This window comes from Helicoverpa armigera, chromosome 19 (assembly GCF_030705265.1).
Source record: "Helicoverpa armigera isolate CAAS_96S chromosome 19, ASM3070526v1, whole genome shotgun sequence".
NCBI classification, from domain to species: Eukaryota; Metazoa; Arthropoda; class Insecta; order Lepidoptera; family Noctuidae; genus Helicoverpa; species Helicoverpa armigera.
The window spans coordinates 3993002-4008244 of record NC_087138.1 but is presented as its reverse complement, the minus strand read 5'-3'; the positions used below and the strand labels follow the sequence as shown (position 1 = coordinate 4008244).

The window sequence follows — 15243 nt, the reverse complement described above, 5'->3', positions numbered from 1 at the left end:
ACCCGTAACGACTGCCAAATATGTTTAAATGACAGCCGCGACCTACAGTTATCATGCTATCTAAAACACGGAAGATCTCGTTTTGACAAGATGGTCACCCTACTACGGACCGACCATGCTAAGCGTTGCTAAGCTTTATGATCGCGGCTTTGACTGAACCACGAGCACTTCCACGTGACGCCATATGTCAATCAGTATTCCCGTCATCAGTAACTGATGTTTTATTTCAAGAAAGTGGATGAACCATACTTGTTTGCGTGTGTACCACTAAACCAAATATATACTCAAGAGTATAAAAAACTTTTTTCAAAAACATAAAACCGACTCCCAAAAACACTGAAAAGCAAAAAAAAACTATTCTTAGGTGCATCGGCCTAGAAGTTAGTGGCGAAATAAACTTTAGGTACGTCCATTAGACACTGACTTCTAGTCCGATGCACCTAAGAATAGTTTTTTTTTGCTTTCTTTCGGGTCGAGTCTATTTTATTTTTTTGTAAAAAGTTTTTTATTTTTAGCTTTTCAGTGACAAGCATAGTTGTCACTATCCGCATAAGTAGAACGTTCTCATCAATATAATTAATATAAGCCCAAACACGAGGTAGTTTACACATTCAGTTGTCGAGTTCCCTCGACCTTCTCGGGTCTCCATCATCAGATCAGCTCCAAACTTTCACCATTGCATAGTTTTATCAGACATACGCCTCAGTGACAAGTTTACCCTGCGTATGCCTACAATTTTCGAAAATTGCCCTCGATTTCTCAGGGTTTCCATCATCAGATCCTGACCTGATGATTATGGGACCACTTGGAAGATAAACCTTGTCACACAAAAAATAATTTTTGAAATTGGTACAGGCGTCTTCGAGTAATCGGTGAACATACATTTAAAAAAAAGATCTCGACGAATTGAGAACCTCCTACTTTTTGGGAAGTCGGTTAAAAATAGTATCTGTTAAACCAAACGTACTTAATATAAATCCTACATAAAGTTTCATTACAAAAAAAAACGAGTGTATCACTGGTTAATGCAACACCCTTTATCGCTAAAGATCAGAAAGCAGTCACAAACGCGGCTCTCTCCATTTCCTACTAATGTTTCCTTTATATTTAACAGTATTAGTGTATGTCTCAACAATTTCAGAGAGTAGCTTTTAACTAATTAAAGTGTGTCCGGCAAAATAAGCCGGAACGTATCGTCAAAGCTCAGTGAGACAGTCTGGCCGTTCGCTTTGATAAAAAACCACGTTTTAAGACTGTTTGTAGGTATTTTATTATGATTCTTGTTTTCTTTGGTTTGTGGTGTTCAAAATGTATTTAATTAAAGAAAAATTAATCTTGATTAATTACTGAAACAGTAACGTAAAGTAGTATGCTTTCGTTTCTTCAAAGCTTAAAATTGTAATCACCTTCCGACAGAATCAGATAAAAATATGTGACGATTTCTTGTCACGATTTTTCAAACTGACCGCCTTTTGGTTCTAATGTGAAAATCAGCAATCCAGTACCCTCAAATTGTACTGAACATATTTCTGTAAAAATTTTCATATAGACAAGCTGAAACTATGAAAGCAGTTTGTAATATCTTCAAGACTTACTCAACTTTATGAGTTTCTTATAAATAATTATAATACAATAACATAATGTATTCTCATTTCGCACTTAACTTGTAATATCGACTTGTACGTTTATTGAAACTCCATTAATATCTGCAAGATGATTTTGCAGTAGTTTAACGTTGGCACGTTTCCAACTGATAACTCCGGTACACTTTCAAATATTTAGACAATATCCACAGTATTATTAGCAGTTTAGATACTCACCTAATATTCTAGATAAGCTTCGTCGAAATTTGGGAGCGAATAATCAAAATGTTTGGCTTATTGCATTGTTCAATAGATAATGTCAATTCTCATTCAATTTGCGTTGCAATTATGGTACTGCGCTGTATTTCTAGTTTATTTATTTATATTGACATGATATTACACACAAATAGTTAAAGGAGAATAGGCAGAATGTTTGGATGTTGGTCTGCTCTCCCTCTAGTGGTAAGTAGGGTCGAGTTGCATAAATTGGACCGGCTCGTAAATTGTACCACCTCAAAATCTACTAAACTGTAATGTTTATTTTTAAATTGGTATCACTAAAAAGCAGTACTTCCAAACTGACGCAACCGCTGTTATTTTGGATTCGATAACACAACAGAGTAAATTGTAGTAAACAAGAATATTTTTTTCTAGTATTATTTTATGGGTGTTTACCTAAGGATTTCTTGTAGCAACGGTAAGTACACTGCAACTAATGTATGTTTTTGGAAAGTAGGCATATTAGTGACCTTACCTACCAATAAAATGCACCGGTACAATTATTGTGTATGTGTAACAGCTATAGTGATTAAATAGATATTATACATAATGACTGGTCATTATATATAATACCCAAATTGACTAGACAATATGATAAATTAATTGCTTTATCTGGATATCATTCATGGTAGCTGTTCAAAGTTAGCCAAAGTAATAAATATGGTATAACTAACTTACTACTAACTAATTCTTATTATATATTTTTTATGATAAATCATCAAATGACTCCTCTCGCTGCGGGTTAGCAGCGTGAGAGAGTGTTATTAGACTCTCTGTGTGACTGAAACGGAGATGGAAGGACGATAAGCCACCCGCACTCACCACCCACAGGCCCACGTCTACGGTGGCCGGGAGTCGTCTCTCGACACCCGGCGCCTGTGGTGTCTTCCACATCCATGGCAGTAGCTGGGATGAGAGGTGTGAACTTCGCACTTCGCTAACATGTCTGCTTCGTAGAAGGACACGACGGCATCCCATTACCTTTCTCAAATTACCTCTCACCCCGGACCATGGCTTGAACCAGGGCCGGGCACGAGATGTCACCGCTGCCGATTGCCTCGACGAGGACATGGCGGTGCACCCCAGGCAGGGCATACCTGGACTGTGTGGTTCACCGTGTCCTCCGAGGCGCCCGTACTGTGGCTCGAGATACAACCCAAAAAGGGGACTTTTCGCCGGTATTGTGGCGTGCCCTGCACTGGGCTAACTATAACTGGGCTAGCCTTTTTCGAAGTATATTAAGGTCGGCAACCAGACACTTTAGTTAGTTAACATGAAAAATATAATCTTTACCTGCTTGTTTTATTACATTATCCAAGTCTTTGAAGATACCTTTTATATAAAATTGCTATGTAATGTGATTAATTATGGGTGATTATCACTTTATCTAAATTGAGTAGACATTGTAAATAATAGCTAGATAATATATATTTAATATCGTGATTTGTTACTTTGGCTGTAACATATGTATGAACTATTTACGTGTACTAGATTGAAATGTTTTCGGACGTCTGGAGAAGATAAAAAGTACTATAAGAAGACACAAGATGACTTAAAAAAGGCCTTAGATTGTTTGAAAAATAAATCGAAAAATAATAATTTCATTCCAAACACTTTTTAATATTTTATTTTATTAACTACATAATGAATATTCAAATCTATGTGGAGGTATGAGAGCAGAGAGTAAAGCTCATCACACCTCGCAGTAAAGGGAGGATCCTCCGACCGGACAGGTGTTTTTGTCCGGTGGGCTACTGCCCGGCAGTTATTGTCGGGGTGATCTATCTGTGTTCACAGTGCGCGCGAACACTGCATGTGCGATGCAGGATAGTTGATGAAAGTTGCGTCTTCGAATGTGTAGATGGCGGTGTTGTCAGTTGAATCTACATCTATTTGAATAATAGTTTTCATAAACGTGTTTTTACTTTTAGTTAATAAGAATCACTTTAATCTCATTTAGAATATTGAGAACAATTTAGGAAACCTATGGTACAATTAAAGAAACCGGTTTCCTAAATTGTACTTTTTGAGACTTTTTTTAAAAACTTCAATTTTAATATTTTATTTGAAATTCCTCATTTTCTTTCAATACGAAATTATTGCTAATATTTTATTTCTAGTTATATATTCCTTCAAAATTAAATAGTTTTTGTGACAGCTTATGAAGTTTGTTAACTGCTACAATATAGGCAACTCTCCTATATATCATTCGTAAGGTCTTATTAAGCGCAACATTTCATGTTGTTGTTTTTTTTTTTGTATTTTAGAAGCTAGAGTTTAAGTGAGATTATATTACCGATAGGTGCTTTCAAGGTAATAAATCACTTCTGTAGTAATGAATGAGTCATATCGTTCGAAAGGACTTTCCAAATGTAACATTTCTTATTAATATACCTCCCACTGAACTTCGTGCAGATTTTAGACGTAGTTATTATTTCATTAAACATGTCTCCCTTAAAACTAACAAATGACATTAGCCTCAATTAAAGAAAGTACTCTACAAAAAATAATATTTCCATTGATGTATCACTTAATGCTAGAGGAGAGGTAACCCAAAACACTCATTCTCTTTTGCCCTACAAAACCGTTTATACTGTTTGACTGCGGGATCTGAGTTCTTTCTAATTTTAATTACATTCAAGTTTACAAATTCTTTGTTATTTTAAGTATCTTATCTGTAGATAGGTTTAAACTTTTTCCTATGATGGTACGGCGTAGTTGAAGCTACCATTGAGTAGATTTTTTTAAAATTATCTTCAGTTGTGGAGTATTATATTGTTTTATAGTGACGGTGAAGGAAAGCGTCATGATAAAACCTTATTCAGTCTGAAATTCGCGTTCAGAGAGACACTTAACGCTCATCACTTCTCTATATGAGAATAAGCCTGTGCCCTTAGAAAAAGTCTGGGCTCTAGCGCTCATTCAATGTTTAATTTACAAACTTTAACTGTTAAGTTTACGTAAATGTAACTTGATGCTCTAAGCAATATTTTCCCTTAGGCTGCTAATCCTTAAATAGACTATTATCCGTTTTTTTTAATTTACGCGACTTTTTGCTAATAAGTAAGACTCGAAAAGGTGTTAGATATGTACTCGAAATGTTGCCCAAACTGTACCTACAACCTTTTGTAAGTAAACAAATGCAAAAATAAAGGCATTATCTTTAGTCCAGGTACAGATAGAAGTAGAGGTATGTCCAGCTACGGGATAATATTTCCGCGGGACTCGATTGAAACACTGACAAATAACTAGTATATATTTGAGTAGTTTTGACCCAAAGATAGTTCAGAAGCATCAATTGACACATTACGGTCTATAATCACGATTACGATTACTGAATCGACATTGCTAATATTAGCTTCAATAATATAATGGGGAAGCTGTTAGAGATATTACTTGCCTTTGATACAATGCAAGGAAGCTTCAATACTCAATGTACATGTAGGTATTTGTGCTATGTTTAGATATATATTTTGGAGTCGGTGATTCTCGGATGTTCCAACTTAGATGATTCTAATAACACTAAACTTAACGTTCGACTTTTAAGTTTTGAGAAAAACGGATTTTGATGGACACGGATTGGATGGAAGAGAATTTTGCATCTAATCGGTCTTGATTACATCATTTGGGGGTCATTGTGTGGATTTTATTAGGTAAGTACTTACCTTTTCCAGTTAACGTTTTTATTTACCACATTTTTTATTTTGTTAACCGACAAGCAGGCAGACAAAGATCTTTTCGTATTTTCAGTACAGGTAGGGCTGCCATCCGTCCGGGTTTCCCCGGATTTGTCCTCGTTTTGACCCCGTCCGGGGGACGTCCGGGCGGGTTTTCAAGAAGCGTCCGGGGAAAACTAGGACACTTTTCATGTAAGAAAGCACCTTACTGTATTTCCGTACTTATCGGCATTATGATACAAAACGCTTACGTCCGGGGAAAAATGCGATTTACGTCAAATGTCCGGGTTTTTTAAATCTTTGTCCGGGTTTGGCGAAATTCGAGATGGCAGCCCTAAGTACAGGTAATCTCACTTTACATAGATTTTGAAGCTTTTTGTAGTCTCACGGTCTCACGATGAGTGTGTGGGTTCGATTCCAGTCAAGTACCAATACAACTTTTCTAAGTTTTAATGTACTTTCTAAGTACCTATGTTTTGAACACCAATGGCTGATAAAAAGGTGAAGGAAAACATCTCGAGCAAACCTGGATAGCAAGAGTGGTGATTAATACCCAATCCTTCTCCGTGTGAGAGGAGGCCGCGGCCCAGCAGTGGGACGATAAAAAGGCTGTAACTAATTAACTTTTACTATTTTTTAACCTCAAAATAATGTATGTAATTTAAAGACTATCAGCCTTACTTATAAACGTGAATTAAATAATAAGTAATACTTAAGGGCTGTTTAAGAAAATTCTTACTTATAAACGTTGCTTAAGCATGTCTTAACTAACATTTAATCACTACTTGAGGCTTTAAGTAGTGATTAGTTAAAATGTTGCTTAGAAGGTGATTAGAGATTTTTATAAGTAAGGGGGGAAGTCGTTTAATGAACACATGTTTATTACTAAAGTAAAATCGATGAACACATTGTTAGCCTTTCAGATTCAGTGAAAATTTTTATTTAATTTTAAACCTGTAAATTATATTTCAAAATGAACTAGACTTATAAAAAAAAACTTTCATGGTTATTTTCTATCTCTGGATACTTGACATCATAACCTTCGCTCTGGGCCAGGGCTTTTCATTTCAATGATATTGCTACGAAAAATGGTTAGTAAAACATAGTCATAATTTACTGAATGTGAGCAATAAGTCGCGATTTGTCGCTATCACTATGTATTTCATGTTTCGAAAGGCACAGTAAGTTGGTTGGTGCCGACAACATTTGAACGCTTTTGGCAGTCGTTACGGTTAACTAGAAGCCAGAAAGTCTGTCAACTAGTCTTACTACAGGGTATTGGGTTGTCCGGGTAACTGGGTTGAGGACGTCAGACGGACAGGCGCTCAATGAAAGCGCTCAACAAACAGACTGGAAGCCGACTCGTAGTTGAGAAAAGTCTAGGTAGATGATGATCTATTGATATTGTTTATCGGTTCAAATAACCACTTACTACCTTATATTTAACCATCACACGTCCTAAAGTTTTGCACCCCTGTTCATAGTGATCGTGTTTCGAGATACTCACACTTGCGCTAAAATGGTGGCTGAGATAAGATAGGGGGATGTTAAACGAAAAATATTCGTTCAACACCATGCACATTTTATGATATTTATTAACGTTTTATGGTGGCCCTAATGCTTTGGGATAACCATGATGGGCTTGATACTTAATTGAATTTCATTTTTTTTTAAGATGCGTCAGTAGGAATAGGTGTCTCACAGTACAAATAATGGTCTTATTAAGTTCTCAAAGTAAGCTTAATATAAAGGTTCTGGAGTGGGTCCACGTCTATACTGCTCTGATCTCTCGTTTGCCAGGACGACAGGTTTTGGACTCTTCTTCTTCCTTCTGCTATTGGACTATTGCTGCTAAAATGTGTGCCGATGTAGACTTCAGAGCGTCCGTATCCTGGCTACGATTTGGTGACCTATTTGGAGAAACCGAAGGGTTTGTATGTGTAATTAATGGATGAAGTTATCCTGACTAACTTCGGAACGGTTGACATATTTATGTCGGGCATGTCACCATCCGGGTGAATCTATCAGACATGTTATATCTGGTCTACTCGTTTGGCTAACGGTGAAATAGCACTGACAGGACTATTGTAGCTAGTAAGCCTGATGTAGTGGTGATAGATCGATTAGCCGATGGTCGATGTCGCCGTTTCGCATGACGAGAACTTCGTGAAAGCTGAGAATGAGAAACAAATGAAGTATCTCGATTTAGCGCACGAGGTTGTCGCCATGTGGAATGTCGACACGGCTGTTATTGTGCCGATTGTCGTTATGGCCAATGGTTTAATAGCCAAAAGCCTCGACGAATACCTCATGAGGCTCATCAATCCCTTGGAATTGGTTCAGAATAGATATGGCGCGTATTGTGGGGAAGTTTCTGTCTCTGGGTCCCTAACCTTGGACCCTGTGCCCGAAATCGGTGGCCCCCTATTTCATTATATTTTTATTTAATATTTAAAAATGTAACCAATATGTAAATAAACGAAAATAATAATAATAATAAAAAACAAAATATATAATTGCGTAAAATAACGATGTAAGTAAGCGTCGGGTTACTTACAATTTCTATCAAAGTTCTATCATATCAGACTGTTACGAACATAACGTGAGAAAATAATTATTGCATAGAAACATCGGCACGAATCTTGAGCGCTGATCTTCACCTGCGCAGAAGTGATTTATTAGCAAAAATGCGCTGCGGGCCAATCACCGCTTTAGCCCGCCCCCGCGCCTCACTTCATCACAAAAGGGACCCAACAAATTACTTCTGCGCAGGTGAAGGTCAGCGCTCAACATTCGTGCCGATGATTATTCAACATAAACTAGGGCATGCAATACCGGTTAACCGGTTTCGTTTTTACCGGTAAATCGCCCATTTTTGCGAGTTTTAAATTACCGGTAAAAATAATATGAAACCGGTAATTTACCGGTTTTTACGTTTTTCTGATAAAATATAGCAATTTTTCATTTAACGTCAAATCTTTGTTATGTAGCCTGAATATAATGTAATGTTGCATACATTACGTATTGTAAGAGTGTTAAAGTTGCTGTTTTTTAGGAAAGTAAACTTATGTGGCTCCTTAACTATCTCTAGGTTAGATACAAATCTTCATTCTCATCTTAATTTATAAAATCTAAACAAATTGTATTCATTCGGTTATTCTGTTTTTCCTGTAGCTGTCAGCTCATACTGGGTACAAATGTAGTTAATGCTTATGTTACCTACTCTATGACCTTACTGATCAAGGGCTTTTACTTTACCACTATGCGGACAGCTCTGAGGACACGGTGGAGCACACAGTCAAGGTGTGCACTGCTTGGGAAGGGTACCGCCGTGTTGTCGTCGAGGGAATAGGCAGCGGCGACCTTTCGCGTCCTTCCCTGGTTCAAGCCATGCTCCGGAGCTAGAGGGAATGGGAAGCCGTCGCCTCCTTCTGCGAAGCAGTCATGCTTGAGAAGGAGACGGCGAGTAGCACCTCTCATCCCAGCCGCTGTAGTGGACCAGGAAGACACCACGGGCGCCAAGGGTCGAGAGACGACTCCCGGCCACCATAGGCGTCGGTCTGTGGGCGGTGAGTTCGGGTGGCTCATGGTTCCACCGTCTGCATAGACAACAGACCCGTGTCAGCGGCGCACGTTGTTCCACGGGCTCCTCAGGGAGATGTCAGCAAACCCAGTGGGGCCCAGCAGGGCCAAGGCCTGCCGGGGCCGCGGGATTGTTCGAAAGTGTTACCGCGACCCTGGTCCATAAAACGCCTACTAAAAAACATAGGTTTTAGACAGAAAGAGTCTGTCATTTGATGATTTACCATAAAAAAGGGCTTTCACTTCAATGAAAAATATATTTTTTACGGTAATTCTTAGCGTTTATCCCGTCTTGTGACGGGGTCGGCTTTCCGTATCTTCCTTCTTCCACTACGCTCTATCCTCCTGAATAGATATCTTCCTCTTCGAGTTCGCAGATTTTTATGTCATTCATTACGACACTCAACCACCATGGTTTCGGCCTGCCTTTGCGCCTTTGACCGGGTATATTGAGATTGAGTATCACATTCCCACTGCCGATGTCCTCAGGTGTCACTCCTTTTTACATGTCCGTACCATACCATCGCATTTTGTCGGCGACATCGCGTGCGGATGGTACTGACATGTTTTTTGTTACGGCCCACGTCACAAAAAACGTTTAGCACCTTATACTTTGCATATTTAATTCGTTTTTGCTTTAAGACTACCCAATCTTATTGTTATAATATCGCATTTTAAAAAAAATACAAAAATTACCGTTTTACCGGTTTACCGGTAAAAATATTTTTATTACCGAATTTTTACCGGTAATTTTTGTTTTACCGAAATTGCATGCCCTAACATAAACTAACCTAAATTGCCAGGATAGGTGTGAAAACGAATAAACTGACAGTTAAAAATGTATTTATTTTTGGTACAAATAATATCTAACCGAATATGTTGAATATTTTTTTAACCTAACATAGAAAAGTTGGAAAAGTTTGGAGTGTAGGTTTACCTACTTGCAATTAAACCTTAGTTCAAATCATTGCCATTATTCATTATAATATTTATTTTTTTCAAGTAACTTGTTTCTCATTGTACAAACGCCAGCAAATCAAGCTATTGCAATCTGTCAAATTTCTTCAGTTTGTGTATGGAGGCCCGGCCTGCTCTTTGTACAAAATGGAGAAAAATATTTAAAACAGTTTTCAATGACACAATTAGGTAAGTACTGCCTCGTTGGTCTAGCTGTCGCAAGTGCGGCTGCTGAGCACGAGGTCTCGGGTTCGATTCCCGAGTCGGGCCGAAATCGCTTTGTGGGTTTTAGAAGACTTTCACAAAGCAGCCCGGAGCCTGGAAGCTGGTGATTGATACACCCGTGCATCGGAGAGCACGTAAATGTCGGTCCTGTGCCTGATCTCTTACCGGTCGTGTCGGATTGCCGTCCCATCGGGTTATGAGAGTGAAGGAATAGGGAGTGCACCTGTGTCTGCGCAAATGCTCGTGCACTATAATATGTCTTGCGTAGTTGGCTAATCTCCTTATATGAGAACAGCCGCCGTAGCCGATAATCGGCTAGGAGGACATCATCATCATCAGGTAAATTTGCAGACATAGGAGACGAGTTGTGATCGGCATCACCAACTGAAAAATTGTTTTTTGTCGCAGCCCAAAGTACCGATACTCCTTTAAATCGTGTTCATTTATGCAATCGGGATATTTTAAACCGATCGGGTCCGATATCTAAACAGTTTACACCAAAATACCGGAGCTCTTGACATTGCCATGAATCATCAATATACATATGTAGACCTACTAGTAGGTACAGATGAAAATTTTATCAAAGGTGCACAGTTTTTCAAAAATGTGTTAATGTAACAGAAACGTGCATTAATCACTTATTAAAACTGCATTCTTAGTTTTCTGAAAAACACATCCAAAACTCTTTAATACATCGACGAACTTTCTAGCAGGAATTGGTCATGAAGAGTCTTTAAACAGTTTCTTAGCAATTCTCCAAAATTCAAATTAAGAATACAATCTTACGCTTGCTTGACCTACCCTTTTGGTGATACTAACATACTGTAGTCATTAAAACCTTTTGAAACACACATAAAGTCGTTAAAACCAAGATTTCACATAGGTGCCCGTGAGCAGTTCGTCGTAAGCTGTTGATTAATGACACTTGACATATTTATTTGTTTCATTGTCAAATCGATTGTTTAGTGTAATTTTTTTGACAAGTGAGTATCTAAACTGTTGAGACGCCATAACCAAAGTCAATAAAACTCATTATATACTAAATAACAAATTGAATATTACAAGAAAAGTGTGCATTTTAGCATTTTATATGTATTTTTCCCGAATTCCTTCGATTTTTCTGGTTTTTCGAGGAACTATATATATAGTGGGCTGGATTTGAAACATCTCCTTTAATTCAACATCAAATATTTTTTTTTTATTTTTCAAAAAATCCTTTGATTTTTTATTACAGATAGATAGCTTCTAAAAAACTTAATAATATTTTAAAGAAAATTATGATTAGAAGAAGTTTTGGACGGAATCCTTAAAAAGGGTGTAGGTTCCATCAGCAAAACCTTTGGCTCCATTTACGCCTCTGTGCATGATTTCTTCAATTCTTGCTCGAGCGGCTGCAGGAAAAATATACAATATAAGATAATAAAATACGGTTTAACATACGACGCATGAAATCACATACACCTTATTTTTCTATAAAAAATAAAATGAATCATCAAATCAAAAAACAAAAAAAGAATTTTGCAATTCAGTCCACGCGTCTTCGAGTAATCAATGAACATACATAAAATAAAAAATAATAAAACAAAATCAAGACGAATTGAGAACCTCCTCCTTTTTGGGAAGTCGGTTAATAAATGCAATATGCATGTAAAAAATCCGAAAGTAAAAAGTTAAAATCCACTTCGGTAATTAATATTAAGGTAATTAAATATACCTACATCCTTCTCCAAAGTCTGACAAATACTATTCTGAAAACCGCACCAAAATGAGTTATGCCTAACTTGAGATAATCGCTCACACACAAACATACATAGAGATACTAAATACTAATAAGTAAGTACCTACCTACATGTGATTTTTATTTCTGTTGCATTTCTAATAACAGGTACATCAAACCTGTTGTTGGTACAGCAGTATAGTTATCGGCACGAATCTTGAGCTCTGACCTACATCTGCGCAGAAGTGATTTATTAGCAAAGAACCAATCCCGAGTGACGGCTATGACGCGATGCACTGCGGGCCAATCATCGCTTTAGCCCGCCCCCGCGCCTCACTTCATACCACAAAAGGGACCCAATAAATTACTTCTGCGCAGGTGAAGGTGAGAGCTCAAGATTCGTGCCGATAACTATAGTAAAAGAAAATATTGAAAAAGGTTACATTCCAATAAATGGAAATAAATGTAGTATATAAAAATAAATAAAAAGTATATAAACGGAGGCTATTTACTGTAAAAAATGTATAGCTACATACTATCCTGTAACAACTCAATTTCAGCGATAACCTGCCTACTTGATTTTTTATCGAAACGTGATTGAGCAATAGCTACCATTAAAATGTACTCAAAATATGCACGATAAACAAATTATTACCTGTATATTTATATTTATTTTATATAATTCACTGACATGATGCTCAAACCGACACAAAAAAAAACTGGCCAAGTGCGAGTCTGGTTCGTCCACGAAGGGATCGGTACCTACTGTTTATCTATACTAATATAAAGCTGAAGAGTTTGTTTGTTTGTTTGAACGCGCTAATGGAACTACTGGTCCGATTTGAAAATTTATTTCAGTGTTAGATAGCCCATTTATCGAGGAAGGCTATAGGCTACTTTTTATCCCGGTACGGGAAGTAGTTCCCACGGGATGCGGGTGAAACCGCTGGCAGAAGCTAGTCTATTATATGTATCATCATCATCATCATCATCATCAGCCTATCGCAGTCCACTGCTGGACATAGGCCTCTCCAAGTGCACGCCACTGAGATCGATTTTCGGCTGCTCGGCATATTATATGTATATGTTACTGTAAAAACCCGAACTATGGTTAATCCTAAGATTTACCGACATGAGTTAGTAAATGCAAGAATGTATTAAAAAGTTACGATTTTTTCGGACTTCTACCATTTCAATTCAATACAAGCTAGGTTTTACCTCCACATCTACATCCCCAATACTTTTATTAATACAACTTCGAAATAAAAAATCATTTAAATTGTTACAATGTTAAGAAATGTTAAAAAGTTAGTAAATGTTTTTGACTAATGGTTACTTAAAACAAATGACGATAAATTGATTCATCATTGTTTTATTCCTAAAACCAATATTTACAAGTCCACATTGGTAAAACCTAGCATGTACTGAATTCGAATAGTAATAGTCCGAAAAATCGTACGTTTTTTTCAGTATTATTGCTATAGCAATAACAACAATACTTCATAAGTGGAAATTTTAACTATCGGGTCCATGAGATACAATCGAGTCCAATGACAGACGGACAGTGATAGGGTTCCGTCTTTCCTTTTAGGTTCGGAACTCGAAAAATTAACGTACCCATAACTGGTGCAAGGATATTGCCAGCGAAACCCATAGGTTTTGCAGAACTGGCTGGGCCAGGCGTTGTTTTAGCACTTTTACTAGAATTTTCTGTAATTTCAGCCTCAGTTGTTTTAGATTCAGCCTCTTCTTCGGCTACTGGTTCTTTCTTAGCTCTTTTCTCTGGTGATAATTCTTTCTTAGTTGTTTTATTATCAGCCGTCTCTTTTTTAGCCGTTTTATCATCAGCCGTCTCTTCTCTAGCAGTTTTATCATCAGCCGGTTCTTTTTTAGCCTGTTTGTCATCAGCCGGTGATTCTTTAGCCGTTTTGTCTACTACTAGACCTTCATTAGCCTCCTTATCTGTAGGTTCATCGTTGCTTGGATTCACGTTCGTTGATGTTTCATTTGCTTGTACACCATATTGAATTATCTGAAATAATGTATTTAAAGTATATATATTAACAGCGCTAAGTATTTACTGGCCAAACATACTACCTTAATACAATTTTAATATCAGTCAATAAATTCGCTCATCGACTTTTGTAGTCGAGGTCTTGAATCAATATTTTTAACACCTTTTAAAAGGAACAATTTGTATATTATTCCACATTCTATAACCAATCGGATTTCACGCACAAATATTAATGTTCATTCGCTTTATTTGATACTTGGTGTTACAGTATTGTTCAATGACATCAAAATAGGGTCTTTTGAAAATTTAAAATTATCTCGTCACTTGTTTATTAGTAGTCTTAAAACTTTTTTTGTTAGATAAACACCTCCCCAACTCTAAGGACATTTGCTCATCGCACTGGGCAAATGTGTTAACACAATTTAATTCAGTTAATGGCATATTCTAACAGACATTTCGGAAGTATTATTTCAGATTGGTTCAGTAGTTTCGGGGCTTTTCGGGTACAAACAAACAAAAAAGTTTCCTCTTTATTAAATTAGTATAGATAAATGACTTTTTACACGTTTTACCACACTTCGTACAATAAACTATTATTTTACTTACCGCGATAAAAAGCAAATAGAATGCAACTCGACACATTTTTATTCCAATATTTAGTTTCGTATTATAGGTGGTGACTACTCAGAGTAAATTTCTGAACTAACAATGCGACGTCAAGTCGTAATTGGTCACACCGGTTGGATTTTAATAATGTGTTTCCTCTGAAATCGATATCATGTTGTACAGAATGATTAGTTACGCCTATAGTACTTACAAAAACGAGTGATTGTCCCATTGTCACCTACTTTGTGGGAACTTATTTGAAAGGGAGGACCTTGCCTCAAAAAATCAAAGGTTTTTTACAGATTTAATACATTATGTAGATTATATTATATTATAGCAATAGTGTTTGTTTAAATAAAAATAGAATTTGACGTGCTTTTTACTTTACAGCGATTTTATGGCGTGTAATAAAATAGAATTGAAAATTGTTATTGTAATGAATTTTCATTATATGCATATACAATTAATTACATAGGTACCTTTGATTTGTTGCCACGCGGTTTCATCCGCGTCTCGGGGAAATTTCATCCCGTACCCGGATGAAATAAGTAGCTTCTTAAAAATTAAAGAATTATTAAAATCGGTTAAATAGTTCCGGAGCCT

At 37.0% G+C, this 15243-nt stretch overlaps 1 protein-coding gene across 1 annotated transcript; it reads right to left on the bottom strand.

Moving 5' to 3' along the window:
* Nucleotides 1-10512: 10512 nt before the first annotated feature.
* LOC110376327 (uncharacterized) lies at nucleotides 10513-14774 on the bottom strand. The gene is made up of 3 exons (XM_021334768.3): nucleotides 14641-14774; nucleotides 13638-14052; nucleotides 10513-11694 (listed from the first exon to the last, which is right to left on the bottom strand). Exons 1-3 carry the CDS (start codon nucleotides 14674-14676, stop codon nucleotides 11585-11587), a joined length of 561 nt encoding a protein of 186 aa, XP_021190443.3. The 5' UTR covers nucleotides 14677-14774; the 3' UTR covers nucleotides 10513-11584.
* Between the last annotated feature and the right edge of the window lie 469 nt (nucleotides 14775-15243).

Excerpts from the sequence above, each read along its gene's own strand:
- LOC110376327 (XM_021334768.3), bottom strand. The coding sequence starts at position 14,676 with ATGTGTCGAGTTGCATTCTATTTGCTTTTTATCGCG. Across the intron at positions 14,053-14,640 it reads TCTATTTGCTTTTTATCGCG|ATAATTCAATATGGTGTACA; the intron begins GTAAGTAAAATA and ends ACATTATTTCAG. Across the intron at positions 11,695-13,637 it reads TATCCTTGCACCAGTTATGG|CCGCTCGAGCAAGAATTGAA; the intron begins GTACGTTAATTT and ends TTTTTCCTGCAG.